The sequence below is a fragment of the Bubalus kerabau genome, chromosome 3 (genome assembly GCF_029407905.1).
Source record: "Bubalus kerabau isolate K-KA32 ecotype Philippines breed swamp buffalo chromosome 3, PCC_UOA_SB_1v2, whole genome shotgun sequence".
In the NCBI taxonomy this organism is placed as follows: Eukaryota; Metazoa; Chordata; class Mammalia; order Artiodactyla; family Bovidae; genus Bubalus; species Bubalus kerabau.
Window position 1 is genome coordinate 125,822,716 of NC_073626.1, and position 25,879 is coordinate 125,848,594.

Sequence of the window (25,879 nt, forward strand, 5' to 3'; positions counted from 1 at the left end):
GGCAGATTCATGCCCTCAAAACTGTGTGTCCCAACCTGAGGGGATTTGGTGAGGAGTTTTATAGCAGTAGTTCAAGGGCAGGGTTGCTGATAAGGATCAGGGTGTGCCAGGGCCTGCACTCCTTTAATCTGGCCTCATGTGGTCTCCTGATGAGCTTCTGTGATTCTTGAGGTTATTGAACTGTGACTTCTCTCTGGAATGAAGAATGCTTCATTAGGTAGTTAGCATCTTCCATCTGTTGGGGTTTTAGTTCTGCAGAAGAGCTGAGATATTACATGTATCTCTTGAGATGAAAGCAGGATCCTGTCCCAGGTCTGCCCTGTTGTCTCTTGGCCACTCCTCCCTTATCTCGGTATTTCCTCCCTTCCCTGATTGGCAACTGTTTGGACCTGCCCTTTGGAACTCAGGGAGTTCTTCAATTGAGGCTGGAACCTGTTCCCTAAAAGCAACAAACAGGGACACAGAAAGGCTTCCATCCCCGGGAGCCCCACAGGGTCCTACTCGGTTTCACTTTGGACTCTGAAAATGCTGGCACTAGACAGAGGTGACAACCGCACTGCATCGTGCATGTACTAAATTCTGATGAATTGTGCACTTTAAAATGCTTTATTCTATACTATGTGAGTTTCGTAAAACAAGGAACACCACCAGGAATAAAGACAGATAATACATAACGATAAAAGAGTAAAACTTCACCAAGGAAACTTAAGAATCTTAAATGACTATGCACTAAACAACAGAGCCTCAGAATACGTGAAGCAAAACTAATAGACGTGCAAAAACAAATATATAAATCCTCAATTATATCCAGAGATTTTAATACTTCTCTAATGTAAGTGCCTTACAATTCACTTTTTAAAATTTTAAGTGTCTGACATGAAGTTTTTCACTGCCATGGCATCCATTTCAAAGACACATTGCCAGCGACACAGATAAAGAACCAGGCCACCCCACCCATGGAGCTACCCTTCAGAAAGCCCTGGGTGATTCAGATAACTGGCCTTTGGGTGACACTCCTTTTCCCTTTTCATACTTTTATTCTTGCTCTTATGTTTTAAGTTCATCAGTAGGAATAAACGCATAAAACCCTAGCCCCTGCGCCCAACCTCAAATCTAAATGAATTTTAAAAGATTCAAGTCATACAAAGTATATTGTCTGACTATAATGGGATTAAGAGGGTTCCAGGGTGGCTCAATGGTAAAGAGTCCACCTGCCAGTGTAGGAGATGTTGGTTTGATCCCTGGGTCAGGAAGATCCCCTGGAGAAGGAATGGCAACCCACTTCAGTATCCTTGCCTGGAAAAACCATGGACAGAGGAGCCTGGCGGGCTACAGTCCATAGGGTTGCAAAGCACACACACACAATGTAAGCAGCTGAGCACACGCACATAATGGGATCAAACTAGAAACCAATGGCAGAAAGGTATCTAGAACATCCTCAGATATTTAGGAACTAAACAGCCCACTTCTAAGTGACTTAGTGGTGAAAAGAAATCAAAAGGGAAATTAAGTGTTTTTAACTGAATGAAAATAAAAACCTCAAAGCCTACTGGCTACAGCTAAATTAGTAAAAGAAAATTTATACCACTTAATGCTTACACCAGAAAAGTTCTCAAATCAATGACCGCAGATTACACCTTAAAAAGAGTAAGAGAAAGTAATTGAGTCCAAACTAAGCAGAAGAATGAGCATAATAAAAAGCAGTAATCAATGAAAATGAGAACCAAAAAATATAACAAGAGGAAATAAAAGTAACCAAAAAGTGGTTCCTTGAGAAGACCAATAAAATTAACAAATCTCTAATGAGTAAAACTAAGGGGAAAAGGGAGAAATAAAAAATTACAAGTAGAGAGGTTGAAACAGAGCAGGACCCTGTGGGGCTCCCAGTACAAACCCTTTCTGTGTCCCCTGTTTCTTATTTATGCTTAGTCGTTCATTTGTGTCTGACTCTTTGCAACCCTGTGGACTATAGCCCCCCAGGCTTCTCTGTCCATGGGGATTCTCCAGGCAAAAATACTGGAGTGGGTTGCCATGCCATCCTCCAGGGGAATCTTCCCAACCCAGGGATCGAACCCAGGTCTCCCGTACTGCAGGCAGATTCTTTTTTTTTTTTTTTTTTTTTTTTTTTGCGTTTTAGCTTTTATTTATTTATTTATTTTTACCAACAACTTTCGGAGAAGGCAATGGCACCCCACTCCAGTACTCTTGCCTGGAAAATCCCATGGATGAAAGAGCCTGGTAGGCTGCAGTCCATGGGGTCGCTAGGAGTCAGACACGACTGAGCGACTTCTCTTTCACTTTTCACTTTCATGCATTGGAGAAGGAAATGGCAACCCACTCCAGTATTCTTGCCTGGAGAATCCCAGGGACGGGGGAGCCTGGTGGGCTGCCGTCTCTGGGGTCGCACAGAGTCGGACACGACTGAAGTGACTTAGCAGCATGAACAACTTTATCCCAGTCAAGTTGACAATTTAGAAGAAATGGACAAATTCTCTCAAAGACAAACTACCAAACTCATTCAAGATGTGAGTAGTCACATAGTTATAAAAGAAATTTCAGGGAAAAAAAAAAAAACCTGAGAAAATAAATCTACAGTAATGTAATAATCTTAGGCTTGAGGTGAAATAAGCCTTACAGAAGTTGACTGCTGGTATTTCTCATTAACAGATAAGAAAACTAAGACCCATTAGTGCTGTGTCACATTCTCTGAGATTTCAGTTAGTAAAATATCTAAAATTCACATGTAGCTTTGTCAGTCAGCTCTTAAGCTCAGGCTTCATTGTCTTAAGCACAGGAATCAGCAGCCTTTTTTCTGAAAAGCGCCAGATATATATATTTTAAGCTTTGCCACCCATATTGCCTCTTGCAACTACGGTCAGTATAGGACAAAAGAGCTGTAGACAACATGTAAATGAACAAACAAAAGAAATTGCAGCTGTAGTTAAATATCTTCCCACAAAGAAAATCAGACCCAGATGGTCTCACTGGACAATGTTAACTAACATTTAAGGAAGACGTAACTCTCATTCTATACAGCTTTGCAACAAATGGGAAAGGGAATACCCCCAAATTATTCTTTAAGACCAGCATTTCCCTGTTATTAAAACTAGATAAAGACTTAACAAAAAGGAAACTACAAATCAACATCTTTTATAAGCATTGGTACAAAAATTCCTAACAAAACTTGCACAAATTGAATCCAATAATACATTTAAAAGAAGATGACATAATGACTAAGTAGGATTTATCCAGGAATGAAAATCCATCAGTGTAGTTCACCATTCACCCAGTTCAGGCCAGTGAGATGGGCGAAGTCTGCTGGAGGGCTCCTCAGAAGGGTTCCCTTGTTCCCAGCTGAGAGCTGGCGAGGAGATGCTGTTTCTCCGACCCAGTGTCTGAAACAGTGGCGGCCTCTGGGGATGAGGCTGAGGATGAAGCTACCACAGAGGCAGCAGCAGACACACAGCCTCGATGAAGTCATCAAGCTGCTGAATCAATGGGCCGAGAAGTCAGTCCTACCCCAGGACTTAGTCACTTTAGATAAGACACTTCGTATTGTTCTTGTTTGAAGGCAACACAAACACTGGAGACATATAACAAAAAGCTTGAAAATCCCAGTCTTTACTTGAGCTCAACAGAGACTTCACAAAAAGACCTGGAAGATGAGAAATCTATGTACTCAGATACGTCAGGCTGAGGCTCGCCAGAAAGATTGAGAAAATGGATGGAATCACATCCTATTTCAAGTAACTGTGACCAAAGCATCCTTCAGAAATCCATCAAAGAAAGAACAATTGTAGACAACACTGGAAGATGCTTTGAAGGACAGTCCCATCTTGAGGGAAGAATGGAGAGGAGGGGGCAGCTTGGGGTGGGATGTTAGGACAGAGACCTCCTAGAAGAGGAGCCCTTGTTCAAGTTCAACCTTTGTTTGAAAACTGTTGTGAAAAAGAAACAGGAAGACTTCCCTGGTGGTCCTGGTGGTCCACTGGTAAAGAATCTGCCTGCCAGTGCACGGTACACTGGTTTGATCCCTGGTCTGGGAAGATTCCACACAGCATGGGACAACTGAGCCCATGCGCCACAACTAGAGAGTAGCCCCCACTCGCCACAACTAGAGAAAGCCCACACATAGCGATGAAGACCCCATGTGGCCAAAAATAATTTAAAAAAAACCCGAATAACTCATTTTTTTAAAATGAGAAAAGAAACAGGAAGTGGAAGGCACACTAAATTACCTGAAAAAGATAGAATAACTTATCATATCAAGATCATAGTAGAGATGTCCAAACTGAGAAACCCCTGCTGCAGTCAGAAAAGTCACAGTTAGAAAGAGGAGGCAGAAACCACGCCAGCAGAAACTTCAAGTCCTTCCTAGGCAAAGAGAAAAAGAGAGGCATTTTCACCAAGTAGCCAATCTTTCAAAAGCAGCTCTGTTTCTGCCCTCCCAGGGCACCTTCAGGGGAGCCAGGAATTGCACAAGTCATGATGGTAAATGTGGGGGGGTCTTTCAGAAGGGAGCTGTCCCAAGGAGGCTGGGGGAGCCCTGCAGGCTCAGAACTGAGGGGTGAGTTGGGGCTTTGTGCCGTCTTGCACTTCCCGCCAGCTCATCAGTTCATTACGGAGACCCAGACACAGTTCGAGAGGCCCTGCGGATGGTCTTGTTTCTCAGGTCTGTAGGAAAACCTCCCAGAAGGGGCTAACCTGTTCCCCAGCTGGAGAGGAGGGCAGGGCAGCCGGTGCCTGAGTGATAGGAGACCCATCCAGCCCTGAGTCCCAGCAGCAGCCAGAGTGGCTCGCTGCTTCTTCAGGGCTTCCTGCCTGGGCTTGTCTGCCCAGTGGTGTGGTCCCTTCATCCGCCTTGAGGTCCCCAACTTTCCCACACTGTGCTGGCCTTTGACCTGAGGCTGTCTGGCACATCAAAACAGCAGGATGGTGCCTGAGCCAGAGAGGTGCAGTGGGTCCCCATGAGGGTCGGGAGGACGCCAGGGTTGGTCTGGATCCATGCCCCACCCCTGCACTGAGGCTCTGTGGTCCTGGCCTCGCTGCTGGTGCTCTCTCAACCTGTGAGAGTGCCGCTGGGGTTGCTCCTAGGGGGTGGGGGGCACCAGGGCTTGGCCATGGCCAACAAGTGAATGGGCCCCCTGGGGGAGTGGCTGCTGTGTCTGGTCCAGTTCACTGGCCTCCAGCAGGCTGACACTACGGTCAGACCACAGCCCCCCACACACTCCCCCTACCCTGCCCCTCCAACATCTCCCTTTGGCTGAGGGGCCCTGTGTCCCTCCAGCAGAGGCTGCTCTGTCTAGGGAGATGGAAGGTCCAGGTCATGCCAAGAGGGCCCTGGGCTTAGCTCCACCACTGGAGCCTCGAAAAGACTTTCAGACTCTGATTGGTCTCTTGGGAGTTGAGATGATGAGGCCCAAAGATCTAGAAGCACATCTGCATGAGGTCAGTGCTGCCCTGTGACTCCATGGTTAAACACATGGTGAGGCTCCCAGGCTAGGCCTCGCGTGGATGTGTCATGGCTCCAGCTGGCCTTGATCCATCTCTTCCTAAGGTTTTGGGACCTTTGCTCTGCCCGCTCCAGCTGCCGAGCAACTTCTTTGCAAAGGGCGTTGGTGCTTCTCACTACCCTTGATCATCTCCTCCCCACCTCTCTTATCTGATTCTGCTTCTCACTTCTCATCCCCTCTGGACAGTCCAGGAGGTGACGGCTCAGGAGCTGGCGCCAGTGCCCTGGTTCACTCATCTGCTTATCCTTCAACTGGCAGTGTGCCAGGCCCATCAGCGATCTGGGACAACTGGCCAGCCCTCAAGGAGGCCCCGCCCCCACCCTTGAAGGGATCAGGTGTAGAAACAGATCCTGTTAATACAGCAAGATGAGCACTATGAAACGGGGAAGCCAGAGATACTCATCCATCCCAAGTGGGCAGGGGGCATCAAGGAGAGCTTCCTGGAGGAGGTGGTGCTGACTGGTACTGACTTTTACCATTAGCTGCAAACCAGTTTGTTGTTCAGTTGCTAAGTTGTGTATGACTCTTTGCGACCCTGTGGACTGTGGCACACCAGGCTCCTCTGTCCTCCACTATCTCCCGGAGTTTGCTCAAATTCAAGTCCATTGAGTCAGTGATGTTATCTAACCATAGTATCCTCTGCCGCCCCCTTCTCCTTTTGCCCTCAATCTTTCCCAGCATCAGGATCTTCCAAGCAAGTATACTGGAGTGGGCTGCCACTTCTCCAGGGGATCTTACTACCCCAGGGATTGAACCTATGTCTCCTGCTTGGCAGGCAGATTCTTTACCAGGGGAATTCTTGCGGACCAACAGCAAGACCCAAAACAAGAGAGTGTCCTGCTGTGAGGCCTCTGGTTTCAGGGCCTCAGGGCATGGCCAGATTCTAGAAGCTTCCAGCTTTAGCAAAAGATGAGGTGCTTTGGTCTACCCTCCTGGCCCTCTGAGAGGAGCAGTGGTGTGGGGGCTGCACTGCTCCCTCTGGGACCTCCCCGAGCTTCTGCAGACAAGCCAACCTGTCACCTGCCCACCTTCCCTGGTCCCACCATGAGCCCTGCCTTTCCACTGCTCCAGCCTGGTAACCAGGCTGAACTTACCTGGGTGGGATTTGAAGCAGGATCTGCTGACCCAAAATAGATCCTCTGGAGGGCAGGGCTGGGGCCTGAAGTTCCCATCATGGCCATGTTCCGCAAGTCTCACCTGCAGGGTCCTCAGGTAAAGCATGGCCTCTCTGTGAAGGGGACCCTTGTTGTTTGGAGCCACCTGGGAATTCCTCCCCCTCCTCCAGGGATATGAGCAGATACTGCTTGGATTTACAGGGAGAGCAGCTCTGCCCCTAACCTGGCTCCCACCCCCAGGCCAGAGAGAGAGGGAGGCTCCCCGACAGGTGAGGGAGAAGGTGAATCTTGTAGTTGAGGAAAGTCTCCCCAAACTGACAGAAATCTTGCCTCTTACAACTTAGACTCATGAGTTCCTGGAGGCGGGACTGCTCACTGTGACCTTCCTGTTGGTGGAGTCGTGCCCTCCTGAAAGATCTGGTCAAGTCCTAACCCCTGGTACCTGCATTGTGACTTTACTTGGGAGCAGGGTCCAGGTCTGTGAGGGTCCCTGGTGAAGGCACTTCTGTTCCTGAGGAATTTGGGAGCATCACCCACCTGGTTCCTCTATCTGGGAGCTCTCCAACCACATACCATTGGGGTTTGATGGAGGCTCCCTCATGTGGGTATGATCCTCATTGACTCCATCCCTAGCCCCTCTTCTCTCTCCAGTGGACGGGGATGGGCCTGAAAATTCCAAGCATGTAATCGTTTTGTCTTTCTGGTGACCAGCTCCACCCAGGAGCTAACCAGAGTAGCAAAAGATGCTACAGCAAACAACAATGCTCTTAGTATTGCTTTACTTAGTAATGCTCTTTACTGCTTAGGAATGTACAAGAGTCAGGAGCCCTGTATCAGGGACTTGGGACAGAGACCAGAGTGTATGTTTTCTGTGATCTCATATCACTGCACTTGGTAGACAGAAGGTACTCAGTAAGGTGCTCAGATCACTGCCTTTGGGCCTGTCGTGTTTAGTGGGTGCCTGGGACTGAACTGTCCCCCAAGCCTCACGCCCTGCTGGCCCAAATTCATAAATTGAAGCCCTACTTTCCAGTGTGATTACATTCAGAAATGGGGCCTCTGGGAGATGATTCAGTTTAGATGAGGTCATGAGGGTGGGGCCACATGATGGTATTAGTGCCTTTGTAAGAAGAAACACCAGAGATCTTGTTTCCTCTGCCTTGTCCACATGAAGTCACAGTGAGGTCACTGTGGGAAGAGGGCCATCTGCCAGCCAAGAGGAGCCTTCATCAGAATCTGACAGAGCAGGACCTGATCTTAGATGTCCAGCCTCCAGAATTGTGAGAAAATAGATTCAGTTCAGTCACTCAGTCGTGTCTGACTCTTTGCGACCCCATGAATTGCAGCATGCCAGGCCTCCCTGTCCATCACCAACTCCCAGAGTTCACCCAAACTCATGTCCATCAAGTTGGTGATGCCATCCAGCCATCTCATCCTCTGTCGTCCCCTTCTCCTCCTGCCCCCAATCCCTCCCAGCATCAGAGTCTTTTCCAATGACTCAACTCTTCGCATGAGGTGGCCAAAGTACTGGAGTTCCAGCTTTATCATCATTCCTTCCAAAGAAATCCCAGGGCTGATCTCCTTCAGAATGGACTGGTTGGATCTCCTTGCAGTCCAAGGGACTCTCAAGAGTCTTCCTCCAACACCACAGTTCAAAATCGTCAATTCTTCGGCACTCAGCTTTCTTCACAGTCCAACTCTCGCATCCATACATGACTACTGGAAAAACCATAGCCTTGACTAGATGGACCTTTGTTGGCCAAGTAATGTCTCTGCTTTTGAATGTGCTGCCTAGGTTGGTCATAAATTTCCTTCCAAGGAGTAAGCATCTTTTAATTTCATGGCTGCAGTCACCATCTGCAATGATTTTGGAGCCCCCAAAAAATAAAGTCTGACACTGTTTTAGTGTTGTGTAAGTCACCCAGTTTATAGTCTTCTTTCATGGTAGCCTGAGCTTAGACTGTATATTAGGCACATGGCTGTTGCTTGACCTTGTGTGCAGGGGCTGCTGTCCTTGTGATGGAGGGGCCTGTGCCTTTTTCCCTTCTGGGTCTTCCCCTCCCACAGACCCCCAGGGCTGGTCCAGGTACTAGTGGAGTGCTGGGAGGCCTCCTGGGCCTGTTCTTATCTGCCAGGGGTCCTTAAGCAGGTCTATGGGTGGCAGGGTCTTGAGGATGTCCCAGGTAGGGCCCCCTGCAACCTGTGACTTCTGCCCAAAGCCTCTGGGAAGGAAGGTGGCCATTTAGAGACTGCCCTGCCTGGGTGTTCTGGCCCTCTTAACCTCCCTCGGCTAGGACTTGGGTCAAGGTGGCTGTGGCCCTGGTCTCCCAGCTTTTAGGGGTGTTTTTGATGCTTCACAGTCCTGTGATTATAGCATGCAACCCTGGCCTGGGGCTGAGACTGGCCTGGTCCTCAGGGTCAGCGGGAAGACCAGGCCCAGGTTTTCTGTCCAAGGGGACAAGAGCCAGGCAGGGACCAAGGAGAGGGGCAAGTCAGACCTTGAGTAGACAAGGGGCCGTAAGTGATGCTCAGAATATTTAACCACCAGGACAGCAGCTCCCCATGCCCCCCAACATAAACCCAGACAGAGTCCTGTCATTAAACAAGCTGGGTAGTGGGAAGTGGGGTGGGTGGGCCACATCGGGTCACAAGTCAGCCACATCTGACTGGTCATATTTCCACTCGAGAGTTGCTCAGGTCAAGAAGATGTGAGAGGATTGTGCTGTGGAGCAGAGGAAGGAGGGCAGGAGGCACTTGTGGGGGTGGGAGGCCCTTGCCCGGGAGGGACAGCCCCTGTGGCCAGGCTACTGGGAGCAGCAGGGGTTGGCAGGGGACGAGATGGGATGGACCAAGTGGACCCACACTCTGCATACAGGGTGGTGGCAGGTGACGCACACAGGGGAAGGGCACCAGTGGGTGGAGTAGGGGACCTGGGGAGCCCGCAGCCCCCGCGGTAGAGGGAGGTGTTGAAACTCACTTCCCTTCTCAGGCCCTTCAGTGAACGATTTAGCCAACAGGACATCCTGAGAACACAGAGGTGGCCCATGAGCTCCAGGTGGATAATTGTCCATCACTGCTTCCTCCTGGTGGTCAAGGTCACCCTCCTCCAGCCAACACAGCCACCCTTGCAGTGGGGTGGAGGTGGGGAACTCTGGGCATAAGTGTGGCTGCCACAAAAAGGGAAGAGGATTATGGCCCGTTTCCAGGTATTCCCTCAGGACTCTCATAGTTTTAGGTGAAATTATTAATAAAGGAAAACCCAGCAAGACCAGCAAAGGGCTCAGGCCCCCTAGAACCAAGGTATGTGTCACCCCGCTGGGTTACATAACCCAGCCACCTGAGGTGCTGGCGGAGGCCAATGGGGCCGTGGAGGGTAGCAGAGGAGGGAGCATCCTGTAAGCTGGGGGGCAGACCAGTGCCTTTTACTGTCCCTTCCCCGCCATGGAATGGATTTTAATGTATCTCACCCAGTTTTCATTTTCCTTCCTCTCTCTTCTGCCCATAGGAATACAGGGCAGCAGTTCTCAAAAGTTTTTGGTCATGGGACCCCTTTAACACCCTTACACATTGTTAAGGACCCCAAGGTGCTTTTATGTGAGTAGTAGTAACGTTTACCATGATAGACAGGAAAAACGATGACTTTAGAAAATATTATTTTTTAAAAAGAAAAAGCCCGTTACATGTTAACTGTTTTTTAAAATGAAAAACAACAAGAAATCTGGTGAGTAGAGAAGTGGCATTGTTTTTGCAGTTTTGCGAACCTTTAGCATCTGGCTTAGTGGAAGGCGCTGCTGCGTCTCAGGTCTGTGTCCGCCTCTCACCTGCTGTGGTGTGTCGTCTCAGCTGAAGCATGAAGAGAATCTGCATCCTCCAGAAGTGTTGTGAGGAGGGGAGATGCTTGCAGGCCCCTGGGATCCTCGGACTGCATTTGGAGGCCTGCTCTGGTAGGCACTTTAATCCACACATTCTAAAATATACAGAGAACATGACAGGAAAGGAAGAGACGTCTCTAAACACCGTGGATTAAGAGGTGGATGAAGGAATTAACGCAGCATCTCTTTGTCGTCTCCCTTCTCCTTCGGGGAGGGGTGATCCCTGCTTGGTCTTGAGGCCACTTGTGTCCTGCTAGACGGGAGCCATATTTTGAAGCATAAGCTCATAAGAAGGACAAATGACTGATTTGGTTATTAGCTTTGGTCACCCAGTGTCTGAACACCCTTCTCTTCTGGCCAGATCCTCTACTGAGCATGTTTTGGCTGAGTATGGCCAGCCTCCTCCTCCCAGCTCCACAGGAACCAGGTCACCTCCCCTCTCAGTTCTACAGCCTGAAGGGCAAATGCACACCTGAGGATTGCCCATCACACCCACCCTCCGGTACTGGAGTCTTGAGTCTTGAGCTTTTGGCAGACGGTTGAGGAGGTACTCATAGCAGCAGGGGCCACACAGGTGGCATTTGTCATTCTGGTGGCAGCGTCTTGTGACAGATGGTGGGGTCACCAGCTGCAGCATCCTCACCAGATGGTCCCTGAGGTACAGACTTGCTGGGTTTCTGGCAGCACAACTTCCCTTGATCCACACATGCCTGCTGAGTTTGGTCCCAGACTTCCTGCCAGCATGTGAGCTTCCTGGATACTCCTATGGCTTCCTCCACCAGTCAGAGGCCTGGACAGGAGGGTCCACTCTGACCCTCACCTGCTGCCGAGGCCCACCTAGACTCCACTTCTTCCTTGTTTCCCAGCACCTCCTACCTGGCTGGTCCCCTGTGCTCAGGCTGGACCTTTCCAGAACACCCTGCAGGGTCCCCAGGGAAACCCTCTTGAGTCCAGCACTGTTATAAACCCATTGTGTGTGGAGCCCCTAGAACCCTCCACACTAGAGGAGTCTTCATGCAGGGTCTTTCTCATCTCACCTCAAATCCCCTCCTCCCTCCCAAGATTCCCTTCTATTATTACAATAGTAAACAGTGAACTTTAAAACATGACCAAATGTTTGTAAAACATTAGGGGGGAAATAACTCTACCACAAATTATGTGATTACAGCCTTCAAAACTATCTCACAACATTGGTGCAGACTGTGTCATCGTTCCTTCGGCTTGAACTGGCCACCCTGAGGTTGGGCTTTGGCCTTGTGTTTGGACCAACAGAACAGCATGTCATACACCATGTGTGAGTAGGGATTAGGGGTCTGCTTGTGGGATTGGCTTGGCCTTTTGTGCTTCTGCCATGAGAAAGGACATCTCCCAGGGACTGCTAATCCTGCTGCAGGACCTGGAATAGAATCAGGGATGCAGGATGCTTCATGGGACAGACCTGGACCATGCTCGCAGCCTGGAGTGTAAGGCCCCAGGGTGAAAACACGTAATTGGTAGGGTGCTGAGATTTTTGAGGATGTTTCACAGTAAAAACTGACTAAGCATCTTACAGAACAAACTAGTTACAGAATTTAACACATGCTACATACTGCAGATAGTCAGAGTCGCACTGGCAATTAGGTAAATCCCCAGGCAGAGCTGAGACTGTATTCACTTTTACAGATGAAACAACTTTTCTACAACTGTCATTACCACTGTTTTTACTTAATATGGTCTTGAGGCAGGAAAGTGGCTTGACAGGGGAAGACCCAATGGGTGCGCAAGCGTGTCATCACATCTAGGCACTGGCTTTCCAACTCCAGGCCACCCTGGGATAGTGAGGAGATGGGTAGGGTGTGGGGGGTGACCCCCAGGTTAGGAGGGATTGTTTCAGGTGTCAACACATCCCTGGCCTCAAACTGTAACCAGGAGGGACGGGTTATCCCAATGCTGCCACTGAACCTGCCCTTTGATTCCTCAGGTAACCTTCTCCTTTCCTCCCAGGTCTTCCCAAAGTGTAAGCTAAGCCGTTTGAGGTATTATTTGGGAGTGGAAGGGGCTTCAGGGCAGGGCTCCAGAAAGAAATATGGGCTTGAGGTTCCAAGTGAAGTTCACCCTGAGCCAGCGGCATCCTCCCATGTGTGCTGGCCTAGCTTTTCCCGTAGGCAAGCTACAGTGGTGAGTAGGCTGGGGCCACCTTTGAACTGCTCTCCAATGGATCTGCACATACATGTCTGGCTCAGAGTAGGTCCTCAATACATATTTGTTGAGAAAGCGAATGAATCCTTGCTTAGGAAACATTACACCCACTGTTGCTCAGGCCACCTCCCACATCCTGATAACTGGCAGGAGCCAACTGTGTATGGCTCTGACCTCAGTTCAGCCCTAGGTGACTAAACTGAGCTATGGCGCCCTTAGGCTACCAGGGACCCAAGTTCCAAAGGGCTGGCTTTTGCTGCAAGCTTGTCCTCTCACCAGGTAGACTGTTTACTTAAGTTCATATGGAGCCTGGTAATAATATCAGTACTCCTTTTACTTTTAACCTCTTTTTTTTTTAAAGGGTAACCTCCTTTTGAAAGTATTTATTTGTTCTTAGTCAGACGAACATTACTCTCCTAGGATATGCTTTTTGCCGTTCTGATTCCCTGGTACCACCAGTACCTAGAAAAACTACTTATTTAAAAAATAACCTGAGCTATTATTTCCCTGTCACTGCCCGATCAAGAAGGTTGGGCCTTAAAATAATATTTGAATCTGTTGGCCATTTCAGGTTACGGTTAACTTCTCTGGCTTTCCAATGACAAGTGCAAACACCATTGTATCACGGCCAACTAAGATTCTATGATTCTTAGAAATAGACAAACCATCTACTTCTTTTGATTGTTCCTGAAGAGATGTTCTTGCCTGTGTGGAAGAATTCAAGGTGCTAAATAACGGTGTCACTTTAGGGTCTGATACCACACTGGGGCATGTCACCTGTTCCCAAAGGACAGTGGTCCCTTCCAAGAGAAACCTCCCAACTGTTAGAATCATCTAACACCTGACTAGTAAGATCCTCAGGATCTTCAATCCCTGTATTCATGCCTAGAACTGATAAGACCCCACACCATGTACATATTCATGTTTTAAGCAATTTTTAACAACATCTGCAGTAGATATATATATCTTCACAAACTTAAAAAAAAATACTTTAACATAATACACTGCACAGAACTAGAATTCAACATAATATATATTACATTGCTAAAATAGTCATATAAATATGGGTGGACTCACTGCATTAGAAAAATTCACCTATTAGGCTATTAAAGACCAGTATCAGTAAAGCCGAAAGAAAAACCATTTTAACAGCGGAAACACTGAAAATAACAACTATGAGGTTTATATGCAAGTGGTGGGAAAGAGAATTCTTTACATTTGCTATTATGTCACAGCAGGCACAATCTGAAATACAATTTTATGTTAGCAGTGTATAAAAATATTTTTCTAAATACTTTCGATAGGTATAGTACCACTTTAAAAAACCCCAGGTAGTTATTCCATTTGAGGACCTACCAGAACAACTCAATCTACTGCTCTCAGCTAGCTCTGCAAGCAGGAGCCTAGAAAACAAGTTCCTCACACATGGAGGCACACTGCACGTGTGCACACACACACACCTACACAGTAAAAGAACCTCCTGCATCTCTGGTGAATACTGATGAGTCACTGATAGGCAGCAATTTCAAAGCATGAAATGATGTTTTGAAGCCTGTTTTCAGTTCCAGATTTGGCATGGATGGGCAAAGAGGCCAAAGTAATGTGGATTTTGTGTATATATGACTTCTCTTCCACTTGTGAGCACTCCCCAGAAGAGAGGTTTAATCAGGCATGTCAATATTTAACTTGGGGGGTGGGGGGACATATTTCCCAGGGCTCTGTGTTATCACCACCCTGGCCTTCTTTCCAAACATTGGAGCGATTTTAGGAGCTTCTGGAGCCGATGTTTCTTCAGCATCTTCACTATCTTCATGGTGTAGATCATAGGAAATGTTCCCATATTCTCTTAAAAATGGGAAAATTTCAAGCAGAAACTGACAGAAATCTCTGCGAATACCAAACCACCAATGGTTGCCCCCTTTTCGCCTAAACGTTGTGGCCATTAATGTGATTAATGAGAGCCAAAGGGGGACGAATATGGAGATGTAAGAGAACATGTTGTGTCCATCCAGCCTGTGCACCAGCAGAACCTCGAAAATGAGCAGCGGCACCACGATCGTTATCCAGCAGATGGCCATGGTCACGTGGGTTCTTCGCTGCTCAGCAACCACATCCAGCGAGCGCAGGAACAGGAGGGACCAGACGATGTAATAGAGGACAACCAGGCAAAGGAATGACATGAGGATCCACAGTGGCACGAACACCACCAGCCACGGCCAGTGGATGATCCGGTCCAGCCTCAGGGCGATGAAGATGAACTGCAGGATGTTGACGGAGCACAGGATCTCCAGCTCCAGGGACCGGTCGTGTCGGAAGCCCCAAACGCAGGCGGCCACGGACACGGGGGACACAAAGAAGAGCGGCATGAAGACCAGCAGCCAGAAGTGGGTCCCCCGCTCCACCCGATCGCAGACCAGGACCTCGAACATGAGCAGCAGCAGGTGGATGCCCACGGCGATCAGCATGGCCTTGAACTCCACACAGGCCTCTCCCTCCGTGCGGTAGCGCGGGTTTCGCGCCCAAACGCCCGCGCCAACAGAGGCGCCCGCGAGGACCAGAAGCTTCCACAACCAGATGGGGGCGAACACGGCCCAGTAGCTCCATTGGATGACGCCGTCCAGTCGGAGGGGCAGCAGCACTGAGAAGAGCAGCAGGCAAGCGTAGATGAGGAACTTACTCGGGTTGAAGTCCTGGAATAGGCCCCTGGGGTTCATGGCCAGACCGCTACCTGCCTTCCGGCGGGTGCCGCCTCTGCGCCGTTCCCGGACCCGCCGCCTCGCCGGCTAGCCCCGGCCGGCTCTTGGTGGGCAGCAGCCGGGCGCCGGCCGGGAGCGGCTTCCGGCCCGCGGCACCTAGAGGTCGAAACACGTGCGCGCGCGGTCACGTGGCCTGGCCGGAAGGGCGGTGGGCGGGGCGTCCGCGCTGGCGCTCTCCCCGCGACCCGAGAGGCCCGGCGGCGCGGGGCGTCTGCGAGCGGAAGCAGCGCCAGCCCTGCCGCCCGCCTTCACTCTGTACCCATTTGGAAAGCAGCTACTGTGTGTGGCGCGGGAAGGGTAGGGGCAGAGGATTCTGGCCGGGTTCCTGGCGCGCTGGTGGCTCCCTGGCCGGTCCGTTGCTAGCGAGCTGGCGGCGACCTCAGGCGGCCGCTTCCTGGCGGCGTCGGGAGTAGGGAGGCGGGTGTGAGCTCACATCCTCCGGCCGGGCCGGGGGCGGGGCCGAGGAGCGGTAGGGGGTGGGGCTCAGCCTTGGGGGCGGGACCGGAGAGTGGTAGGCGCGGCCTGCCGCGGGTGCCCCACCTTCGCCTGCAGACTACCAGGGGGCTCAGACGACCAGGGGGATCAGACGACCACGGGGCTCAGGCGCCGGCGGTGAGGCTTGGGCGCCCCCTGCGCTGATGGCGGACGGCGTGGGAGCGAGCTGGGCGGGGTCCGGGGGAGTGTGGGAGTTTGTGAGCGAGGGCTTGGGTGCTGCTGACTGAATGCATAGGGCGGGTGTGTGCGCGCGCGGGAGGCGGTGGGCTTGTGCCTGTGCGGAGAGACGCTCGTGTGTGCGGTCAGCGCCCGGGTTGTGCCTGGAACGGGCGGCTTCCGGGGCTGGACCCCACCAGGCCGGCCGCCGGCCGTTCTCCGGCCGTCTGTGAAGTGGCCGAGGCAGAGTGCCGGGGTGTCTCAACCCCGAGGTGGAGGGTGGGCACTGGAAGGGCATTAGATCCCGCAGGATCCGTTGGCGAAGTTGCGACAACCAGGTGCTTCCTGCCGCTGGTCATCCGGCAACTTAGAGCAAAATGGAGATTCCGATTGAGTCCCTAGTTCTCGTTTGACTTGTCTGGTCCTGCCTTAGTCTGATTCTCACAGATACTGTTGGGGCCAGGGGCTGGAGCCAGAGGTCAAGAAATCTGGCTTCCAGTTCAAGTCCTGCCGCCCAGCCGCTCAGAAACCTGGGCAGGACGTGTGCTCTCTTGGCCTCAGGGTTCCTGGGCTGTAAGTTGGGGGCCGGCCGTGGTGGTATCCAGGAGCCCCTCTTGCCAGCTGCGCTGACGCTGGAGGCCCCTCCCTGCCTTCTCCAGGCTTTCTCTTAAGAGCCCGGGCCGCTCTCCCTTCCTGCCCTCCATCTCCCATAGAATCTGCCACACTCAAGTGCTGGGCTCTGAGCTCGTCAACGAGGCTCTGCTGGTGTGGGGTCTCCCAAGGAAGGGGTTCTGGAAATAAAAGTGGGGGCCATGGTCCAGACTCAGGAGCCAGCCTTCCCCAGTCCACCTCGAAGTTGGTGAAGTCTGGTGAAGGGTGGACAGTCCCATGTCTCAAAGCTCTCCCACAGTTTCACTGCCCTCCCCTCAGCCAGGCCAGTTGGGTGGTCCTCAGGAAAGGGACTCCAGCTGAGTGAGCCTTGATCTCAGACTCCAGTCTTCAGGGCCGCTTGTTTGTTAGGACCCCTTGGGAGTCACTGTGGGGAGACTGTTGACTATATGGGACACCACGTTCACCCTCCACCCCTTCCTCCCAGACTCCAATCCATCTGTTTTGCATCCTGGTTTTTCTTTTACTGTTTCCTTTCAAGGAGGAAAACAAATTTGTCAGCTAAAACGAAATTTAAAATTCAAAACCCCTCTACCAGTCCAACTACAAAGTGGGCTAATAATAGCACTTAGGACCATTTTGAGGTTGAGATGAATCCATACATGGAAAAAACTTTGCGTTTAGAGAAATGCGAGCCACTAATATTTACCACACTGGGGCAAGTAAACCCTTTAGGGGTGGGACTGACTGGCAGCCCCCCAGGGAGGCGGTGGCCAGGCCAGGTCTTCTGGGCCCTGTTGGAATGGGCAGAAATCCTGTAGCCAGATGACCTCAGGGTCATCTGTCTTTACGATCTTTGTGGCAGAGGTTAGAGTTTGGAATATGTTGTCCCATACTTTACTGTCTTTGTGGCAGAGGTTGAAGTTTGGCGTATGTTGTCCCATCTCTGCAGCTTCTCAGGACAGGGACCTGGTTCTCTCCCTCTAGGAAAGGGGAATCATACGATGGCCGGTCACCATCCAATAAGTCCATGCTGCATCCTCCTGAGGGACTCAGAGCCTGCTTATGGGTTTGAGGTGGAGCCACAGGGAGAGGCTACTGTCTGCTGCCCCCGCAGCTGGCTTTCCTGTGCCCCTGGGCCTGGACCCTCAGTTCTGTACAAGACTCCTCTCCTTTGCTACTTTCCCTGATGTGGCTATGGTCTCAAGGACCTACCCCTGTCTTTACATTGACCTTTCAAGCTAACAGAGGTTGTTTGTTCTGTGCCAGGTGCTGACCACCTAGCCACCTTGAGGCCGGCATACACCCCAGAGCATAAGTGCTCTGGTCCCCCAGTGCAGGCCTGTCATGCTGATTCTGGGCAGCAGCCTGCAGCGTGTCTATGTCACATGATCTCACCCCTGCTCAGCATCCTCAGCTGGCCTGGGAGGCCCCCCAAGCTTGCCCTGGCCCACCTGTGGTCCCCTGCCAGTCTCCCGCCCTCCCTCAGAACTTACCATGCTGATCTCTGCATTTTCTGTTCAGGGCCGGCCCACCACCCCAGCCTCCCTCCCTCCTGAACTACCAAGACCCAAGACAAGGCTTCAGTCCCAGGAAAACATTCTCGACTCCTGGTGGATTGATGACCCTTCTCTGACCTCCCTTCACTTCAGGGGCTTTGTTCCTGGGGGACTTCTTTCACTGGGTTGAGTCTGTTTGGCCATCTTTTTCTCCATGAGATTGGAGCTTGGACCCCCAGGCAGCATTTATGTTGCAGCTAGTGCTTGAGGGAAGTCGGTTGAGTGAATGAGTCCATTAGCACCTGCTCAGGATGGTGCTTCCCTGCCCCCTCGCTCTGAGCATGTGGGGTCAGCAGCCAGGCCCAGTCCCCAGGTCAGCATCATGGGCCCTGTACTGTCGTCCCTTCCCCCTTCTCCTGTCCCTTCTTTCCAACTTGGCATAACCGTAGCAGCTCACAACAGTGGTCAGGAGCCTGGGCACGGGGTGCTCAGCGGGTTCTTTGTTCAAGTCTCACAGGCCAGAATTGAGGGCCTCATTCCCTTCTGAAAGGCCCTGATGAGAATCAGCTTCGGGTTCATTTAGCTTCTCTGCATTCAGTTCCCTGGAGCTGTGGGACTGAGGCTCCCCTTTCTGTGCCAGCTGTCAGCCAGGGATGGCTCTTGGCCACCTGTTCCTGGTCAGTTGCCCCCTTCACGGCCACCAGCATTGGGTTGTGTCATTCTTCCACTTTGAATTGCTGTGGCTCATTCTCCTACTGCATCTATGCTGCCTTTTCTGTTTTTAAGGACTCATGATCGCATTGGACCCTGCTGGACGGTCAGTTCCCCTGAGCAGCTGGACCAGGGCAGGAGTCTGGCCCCAGGAGACAGGGTCCCCCTCTGAATGTCCTCCTGGTAGTGACTTGGGCCAGAGAATGATCTGTACAGAAGGCCCAGGGACATTTTCCCTTTCAGACCCATTTGGGTTTGCTCACCTCAGCTTCTTCACGAGGAAGCCACAGCCCACATGGCCCTTTGTGTCACCCTTGGCGCCCCGGTGCTCTGTGGTCCCCTCCATCTCCCAGGCGACTTGTGAACCCTGGTGCTGTTGTCCCCAAGCTCCGTGACCTTGGCAAGTATTCCCACCTCCAGTCCCGGCAGTGAGATGGAGATGAACTCATAGAATTGTAAGTGTAAAGTGAAACAGTGTATAAAAACTCAGAACACACTCACTTATCCTGTCCTGTTGGTGACCTTGGTCTCTGTTTTGGCCGTAGAGGAGGCATTCTTCCTTCGAGAAGCCTGTCCTCCCTGCCGGGCGGTCAGTCTTGGAGCTCACACCACCAGGCATTGGGGCCCTATCCTTGCTTGCCTGGCTGTTCCTGGCGCCCTGAGGGCAGGGCCCCACTTTCATCTTTGTGTCCGCAGTTGCTAGCTCAGGCCTATATGCAGTAGACATGTCCAGGAAAGCACAGGCAGGCAAGCAGGATGCAGCTGATGTGGCAGCTTTCCCATGTGCTGAGCGATGGAGCAGAGCAGCTTGTCTAAAGCTCAGAGATGCTGCATTTACAGGGAGGAGTCTGGGCTCCCAGGAGTACACCCTGGAGCACCCCAGCCCTTCAGGTGCACTGGGCTCAATATTTCAAAGCTCTGTATCATCTGACGTTCATGGGGTGGCAGAGGCAGGACCCTCATTTCACAGATGGGGAAACTAGACACAACTATAGTTTTCAGCTGCAGACTTTCCTGAGTCGTGCTGTTGGCCCAGCTGGTAGCCTGGCCGTGTGCAGCGGTTCAGTCCAGTGAGAATGGGCCCACTGAAGAGCCAGACTCTGATTGAGGCCCCTGGAGACTTAGGCTCATGTTTTAGCAGATTTTCCTCAACTTGTGTATCATTTAACAAATACATATCCAGCATCTGCCCCATAACCTGGGCCCCAACCTGATGTGGGATGAAGCTGTGCACAGCTCTGACCACTCCTTTGCTGCCCCCCTTCCCCGTTCAGGAATCACCTCCAAGAAGCCCTCCCTGATCACTCCCTCCCTATGTACATCACCCTGTTTTATTTCTCCTGTTTCCTCTATGGTCACTAAATACATGCTTGCTTTAGGAAAATTTGGAAAATGAGTTGTTTAGAGAGAGAGGGGAAAAGCTCTCATCTTACTACCTACACGGTCACCTCTGCAAAAGACATTTCATTATCCAAGTACCATTTTAGTCTGCATTTTTGCTTAACGTTAATCCTGCAACTCACTTATTTTCACATCTCTGAGTCGTGAACTGACTGCCCAATTGATGGTGTCTTACAAGCACTGTCAGCCTGTTTTGGAATCCAGCTCTTCCAAAAGGGGGTTCTGTTGGCTTCTGATGGTCGCCTGTGGGGCACTGTCAACTTGAAAGCACTTTGCATTAAATTTCACGTACATTCAGTTGCAACCCGTGGTGTTTTTAGGCCATGGCGTTAGTGCAAACTCAGACTCCAGCCTGCCTGAGTCCTGGCTTGTTCATGTTCTCAGGGCTAATTTTGTTCCCTCCCTACATCTGGCAGGGAATAGCCCTTTGGGGGGGGGGCCCAATTTTACTTAGATGCCTCTTACTAGCTGCCCCAGCCTGAGTTTCTTTTTCTTTCGTGATACATGAAACAGTTGTATGTCTTACAATCAATGATGTCTCCAAAGTGATGAAATAACATAAAGAGAACCATCTCGGGTCCCCATAAATTCATCGTGAGCGTCTTTTTAGTGGCCCCACGGGGTTGTCCCTAGCTTTCCTCACCTGTTCCCTTGCTGCATCTTGGGGTTCTTCCTGTTCTTTTCTAAGATAAAAGGCTCTGTTGTCTTTCTTACTCCACGTAGCTTCTTCTGCACTCAGTTTCTTACAGGTAATTCCCCAAAATCGAATTGCTGGATTGAAGGAATGAATATTCCTAAGGCTCTTGACATATAAAGTCTAGTGTTTTTAGAGGTTGAGTCTTCTTTCTTCTGGTTGTCTTTGCAGAAACAGAATCAGTACGAACCTGCCACTACTGAGAGCAGCTGGTCGAGTGCTTTCCGTCTGTAAAACTCCACAAAGGTGAAGGATAACGTTAATAAGGTAAAAAGGCCCCAGTCAAATGTAGACTCAGGTGTCTGGCTGCTTAAGATTGAAAGTCAGCTAAAAACCAGGACTGGTTTTGACGTGTGTGTGGAATCATTGGTTTAATTTGGGGTCAATCACAGTAACCTCCAAATATTAGGAACCCCTAAACCGAGCCCTGGGATTATTTAATTTGTTGTTGTTATTGTTGAGTTGCTAAGTCGTGTCTGACTCTTTGTTACCCCATGGACTGCAGCATGCCAGGCTTCCCTGTCTTTCACCATTTCCCAGAGTTTGCTCAAACTCATGTTTATTGAATTGGTGATGCCATCCAACCATCTCCTCCTCTGTCACTGCCTTCTCCTCCTGCCCTAAATCTTTCCAGCATCAGGGTCTTTTCCAAATTCCAGTTTATTTTGAGGCATCCAAATATAGTTAAACTTCATTAATTCAAACCTTTTTTTGTAGTTGTGGGCAAGAAGCTTCCTGAACGATGAGATATTGTTCAAAAAATGGTAGGCCACTCAAAATCCATTGTTTGTACTTAAATCGGCACTACCAGAATATTTTCAACAGTTCACATGTGAAATCTAAGTCTTCTTCCCATCTCATGTACAGTTAATTTACTCCCCCAAAAGTCTTCTATGGCATAGGGTTAATCCTCACTCCTCTTCTCTCCTGGCTTTGTCATAAATTGTGGGAGCATGTGTCATGGATGATGTGTTTACTGGGGCAGAAGCAAGACATTTGCTTTAACTCATGATTTCACTCTGGAGTACCTCTCATTCTTCTACTAACTGGTGCAAAGTAGCAAATGATAATAAACAAACCAACAAGTACAAGAAATGCCTCTGCCTATCACTCAGTGACCCCAGGAACTGTATGAGGTTCTTGCCTTTAGGGGACCATCAGTCTGGCCTGCCCGGTACATGGAGACAGTGGGTCACAGGGTGGAATCTCCCTGCCACAAAGCTTTGGCAGCTTCTCATTTCTCAGGACTGAAGCCAAGCGCCTTCCCATGCCCTTTGAGGCCTGGTTGACCAGCCTCCCTCCTCCCATCTCTCTGGCCTCATTTGACTGCTGGCCCCGTGGCTGCCTCAGGGACATCATGGGTTTGCGTGTCTGCGCGTACCCCTCTGGGGGCAGCTGGGACCGAGCCTGGCTCTGCACTTGGGCTTCAGGCCATCCACTGTCACTCTGCCATGGGCACCTCCCAGGACGGTTGTGTGCTGGGCCCTATGGCCTTGACCCCAAGGACTGCTCACTTAGCCATGCAGTCACACGGCACAGACATGATACACGGAGCAACCCTGGAAGAGCCAGAGAGTGGACCAGAGGTCCCTGGGCTGAAGCTAATTAAATGGCAGCTGAAAATGAGAGAAAGAGAAGCGTTGGGAATAAGCTGTTGGGTGAAGATTGGGCTGGCTGAGAGATGGGGGAGGAGGAGGCTGGAACAGAGCCCTGAACTAGATGGATGCTGGAGGCCCCCAGTGGATTTAAGCATGAACCGCAGAAGCGACCATCTGGATTCAAAGCTCAGTTCTGTCATGTATGCAGATATGTGTCCTTGACCAGATGACCCAGCGTCTGTGAAACGGGGATGATGACTTTGCCCCTCATAGGATAAAGGTGGGCTGATAGAGATGCAGGGCTGGCACATTCGGGCAACAACCACCACGTGTGCGTGCCCGCTGCTCACCCCTCTCACCTGTGCTGAGGCTCAGAGAAGGGTGTCTTCGCAGGAAGCCAAGACAGAGTCACGCTTGGGGAGGCACAGGTGACAACTAAAGGGGAATTTCTGTCGTGTAAATAAGCCCAGGTGACTGTACCTGATTCATTTCTCCACCTGGACCCAGGTCTGTTTTATCAGTTAAAGGGACCAGGACAGGGCGGGGGTCTCCCAATGCAGCGCTGCTGGCTAAACAAGCAGATCCCTCAACTCAACCCCACCACCCCAGATCAGAGTCCTTGCAGGTTGGGTTCAGAATCCAGAGTTTTTTAAAGCTCCCTGGATGATTCCAGTGTGCGGCAAGCTTTCAGAACCCCCAGCCAGCTGACCTCTGACAGGTTATCTTAGTCCTTGGTGGTAGGTTTAGTGCTGAGTCGTGTCTGACTCTTTGCGACCCCGTGGACTGTAGCCCACCAGGCTCCTCCGTCCATGGGAGTTTCCAGGTAAGGATACTCGAGTGGGTTACCATTTCCTTCTCCAGGGGATCTTCCCCTCCCAAGGGTTGAACCTGGGTCTCCTGCATTGCAGGCAGATTCTTTACCAACTGAGCCACCAGGGGTTGCTCCTTCGAGTCTGTGTTTCTGTCCCCATCAAATGCCCTGTGCTGCCATGGGAGCACCTGGTCCAGAACTCACCTGCTGTCATCAGAGATGGGGCGGGTCCCCTGGTCTGACTCAGGTAATGGCACAACAAGGCGGGTGCGGGGGGGGGCCACTCAGTCTAGAACTAAGTCTGTAGCCGCCGCCCAGTGCCCTGCCCTGGCGGTCGTCTTCGAGGAGAGGAGAACAGCAAACGTCAGACCTGGGCTGCTTTCTCACCATGAATCAGCTGAATGTAAATGGAAAATGTGTTTTTGAGGCTGGGGATACATTACAGTAGCAGTCCCCCAAACTTTTTGGTGCAAGGGACTGGTTTCGCAGAAGACAACTTTTCCACGGATGGCTGGGGATAGGGCGAGATGGTTATAGAAGAATTCTCACACAGGTGTGGGGAGCAGCTGAAAATACAGGAGAAGCTTGGCTCGCTCGCCCACCATTCACCTGCTGTGAGGCTCAGGTCCTAACAGGCCATGGACTGGTACTGGGGTTGGGGATCCCTGCATTACAGGATGAAAACCAAGACCAAGCAATCCCTCCTTCTTTTATAGCAAAGAAGATGAAATTCTGCAGAGTTCCTGTTGGTTTTGGCTTTTTGTCTTGTAAGAACATAAAAATTATTTACCATCATTGAGGTTTTTTCTGAATTGCCGGAAATATCTATAAACTTTCCGGTGTTATCCAGGGAGCCCTCAAGGCGGTGAGTTACTGCTCACGTGATGAATTCCTATTGCAAATCAGCACTTGTAGATTTCCCCCATGAAGATAGATAATTTCTTGAACCCCAAGTGCTTTTACAGAGCAGAGGTTGGAGAAAAGAGGTTTTACTTTACAGTTTCTAAGTGGGTGATTTTTAAAACTCAGTGAAATGGTTTTACTGACTGTCAGGCCTGTCACAACAATGTATCAGCAAAAGGGAACATCACCAAGTACATGGTTGGGAGCTGGGGTGTGTGTGGGGCAGAGGTATGAAGAAGACCTAGGATTTTTTTTTTTAATGAAAAACAGATACACATTTAGAAGTAAATAGCAGGCGTTTTGGGCTGAGAGGGTCTCTGGAAGCAAGAGGCCAGAAAACAGTTTTCACTTTCACATACAATGACAGTGACCATGGCAGTGATAACAGTAAGAAGAACTTGCTTTATTCGCGTGGGGGAGGGGGAGGTTTGCCCACATTCCAAGGAGGACACTGACGCTCAGAGAGACCAAGTGCCTGACCAAGGTCACGGCCGGCTTGTGCACCCTGGGGTCACTGCACAGCGCTGCCTTATCTGCACGAAGTTCGGGGAGGAGACAGAACATCATTCTGGCTTGCGCTAAGTCGGATGTTGCTGTTGCTAAGTCACTTCAGTCGTGTCCGACTCTGTGTGACCCCATAGACGGCAGCCCACCAGGCTCCCCCGTCCCTGGGTGTTGGGGGCCAGAGTGAGGCACTCCGCCCATGGCAAAGGTCATGAGGAAGGAGGCTCGACATACGCAAAGGCGGGATCGAGCCTCAGGAGTCCCCCTGGAAATCCTCAAGCATCTACCCCCATGACCAGAGCCTGCCTACCTTACTACTTTGTGCTCTCACCTACACCTCTGACTTTACGGGGGGCTGTCCCCCACCACCTCTTTCGGAGAAGGAGTTAACCTAGAGCTCCAGGTAATAAAAACTCCTGGGCGTGACAAGAGTGTTTTAACCTACAAACTCCTCTGAAGGTTCTCTAGCCTGCCTGACAGGCTTGTCCGGCCACATGTGATTGCTCACAGCCTCCCAACTGTGAGAGGCACGAGATGCTTTAAACCTTCTAAAAACAGGTTCTTTAGAAAAGTTAGAAAATTATTAGTATAAGTATAATGGGCTGATTAGAAATCGTATTGGTGAAGGGTTTTTCATTTGTTGAGCTGATGTTTACTGCTAAGTCTCCACATCCCCTGCCCTTATACACATTAATGAATATATAGAAGAAATAAGTATTAACCTTTGATATTAATCACGTTAGACCTTAGGCTAAGTAAATTCTTTCCTTAACTAAAACCCACTATACCCTCTCCCTATAGGAGTGTAACTTTATTTGGGTGGCGTCTGTTTTAAGAATAATCACCCCTGGAGAAATAAGTGTCCTGGTTGACTGACCGCTGTCACAAGGAGAGGGTCATAAATTGTCAGCAGGCCCCCCGGCCAGAAGATGATGTAACACCCCTAAGACCTCTGTATACATTTTGTATGAAGCACCCGACTTTGATAAAAGTCAGGACTGCTGACCCCACGTGACTTTTGCATAACATCTCAGTGTATAAAAGTAGACCATGGAAAATAAAGA

The 25,879-nt window shown here is 50.5% G+C and overlaps 1 protein-coding gene and 1 long non-coding RNA gene across 3 annotated transcripts; one reads left to right on the forward strand and one right to left on the reverse strand.

The window, feature by feature from the left end:
• Nucleotides 1-10,265: 10,265 nt before the first annotated feature.
• TMEM185B (transmembrane protein 185B) lies at nucleotides 10,266-15,849 on the reverse strand. Its single transcript, XM_055572916.1, has one exon. It carries the CDS (start codon nucleotides 15,390-15,392, stop codon nucleotides 14,340-14,342), a length of 1,053 nt encoding a protein of 350 aa, XP_055428891.1. The 5' UTR covers nucleotides 15,393-15,849; the 3' UTR covers nucleotides 10,266-14,339.
• An 85-nt stretch (nucleotides 15,850-15,934) lies between these two features.
• Nucleotides 15,935-25,879, forward strand: LOC129646555 (uncharacterized). Of its 2 annotated transcripts, XR_008712023.1 has the most exons (4): nucleotides 15,935-16,046; nucleotides 21,171-21,266; nucleotides 23,506-23,655; nucleotides 25,617-25,879. It is a non-coding gene; the product is annotated as an uncharacterized LOC129646555 (long non-coding RNA). The 2 variants fall into 2 exon arrangements; XR_008712022.1 differs by lacking the exons at nucleotides 15,935-16,046; nucleotides 21,171-21,266 and adding an exon at nucleotides 21,274-23,420.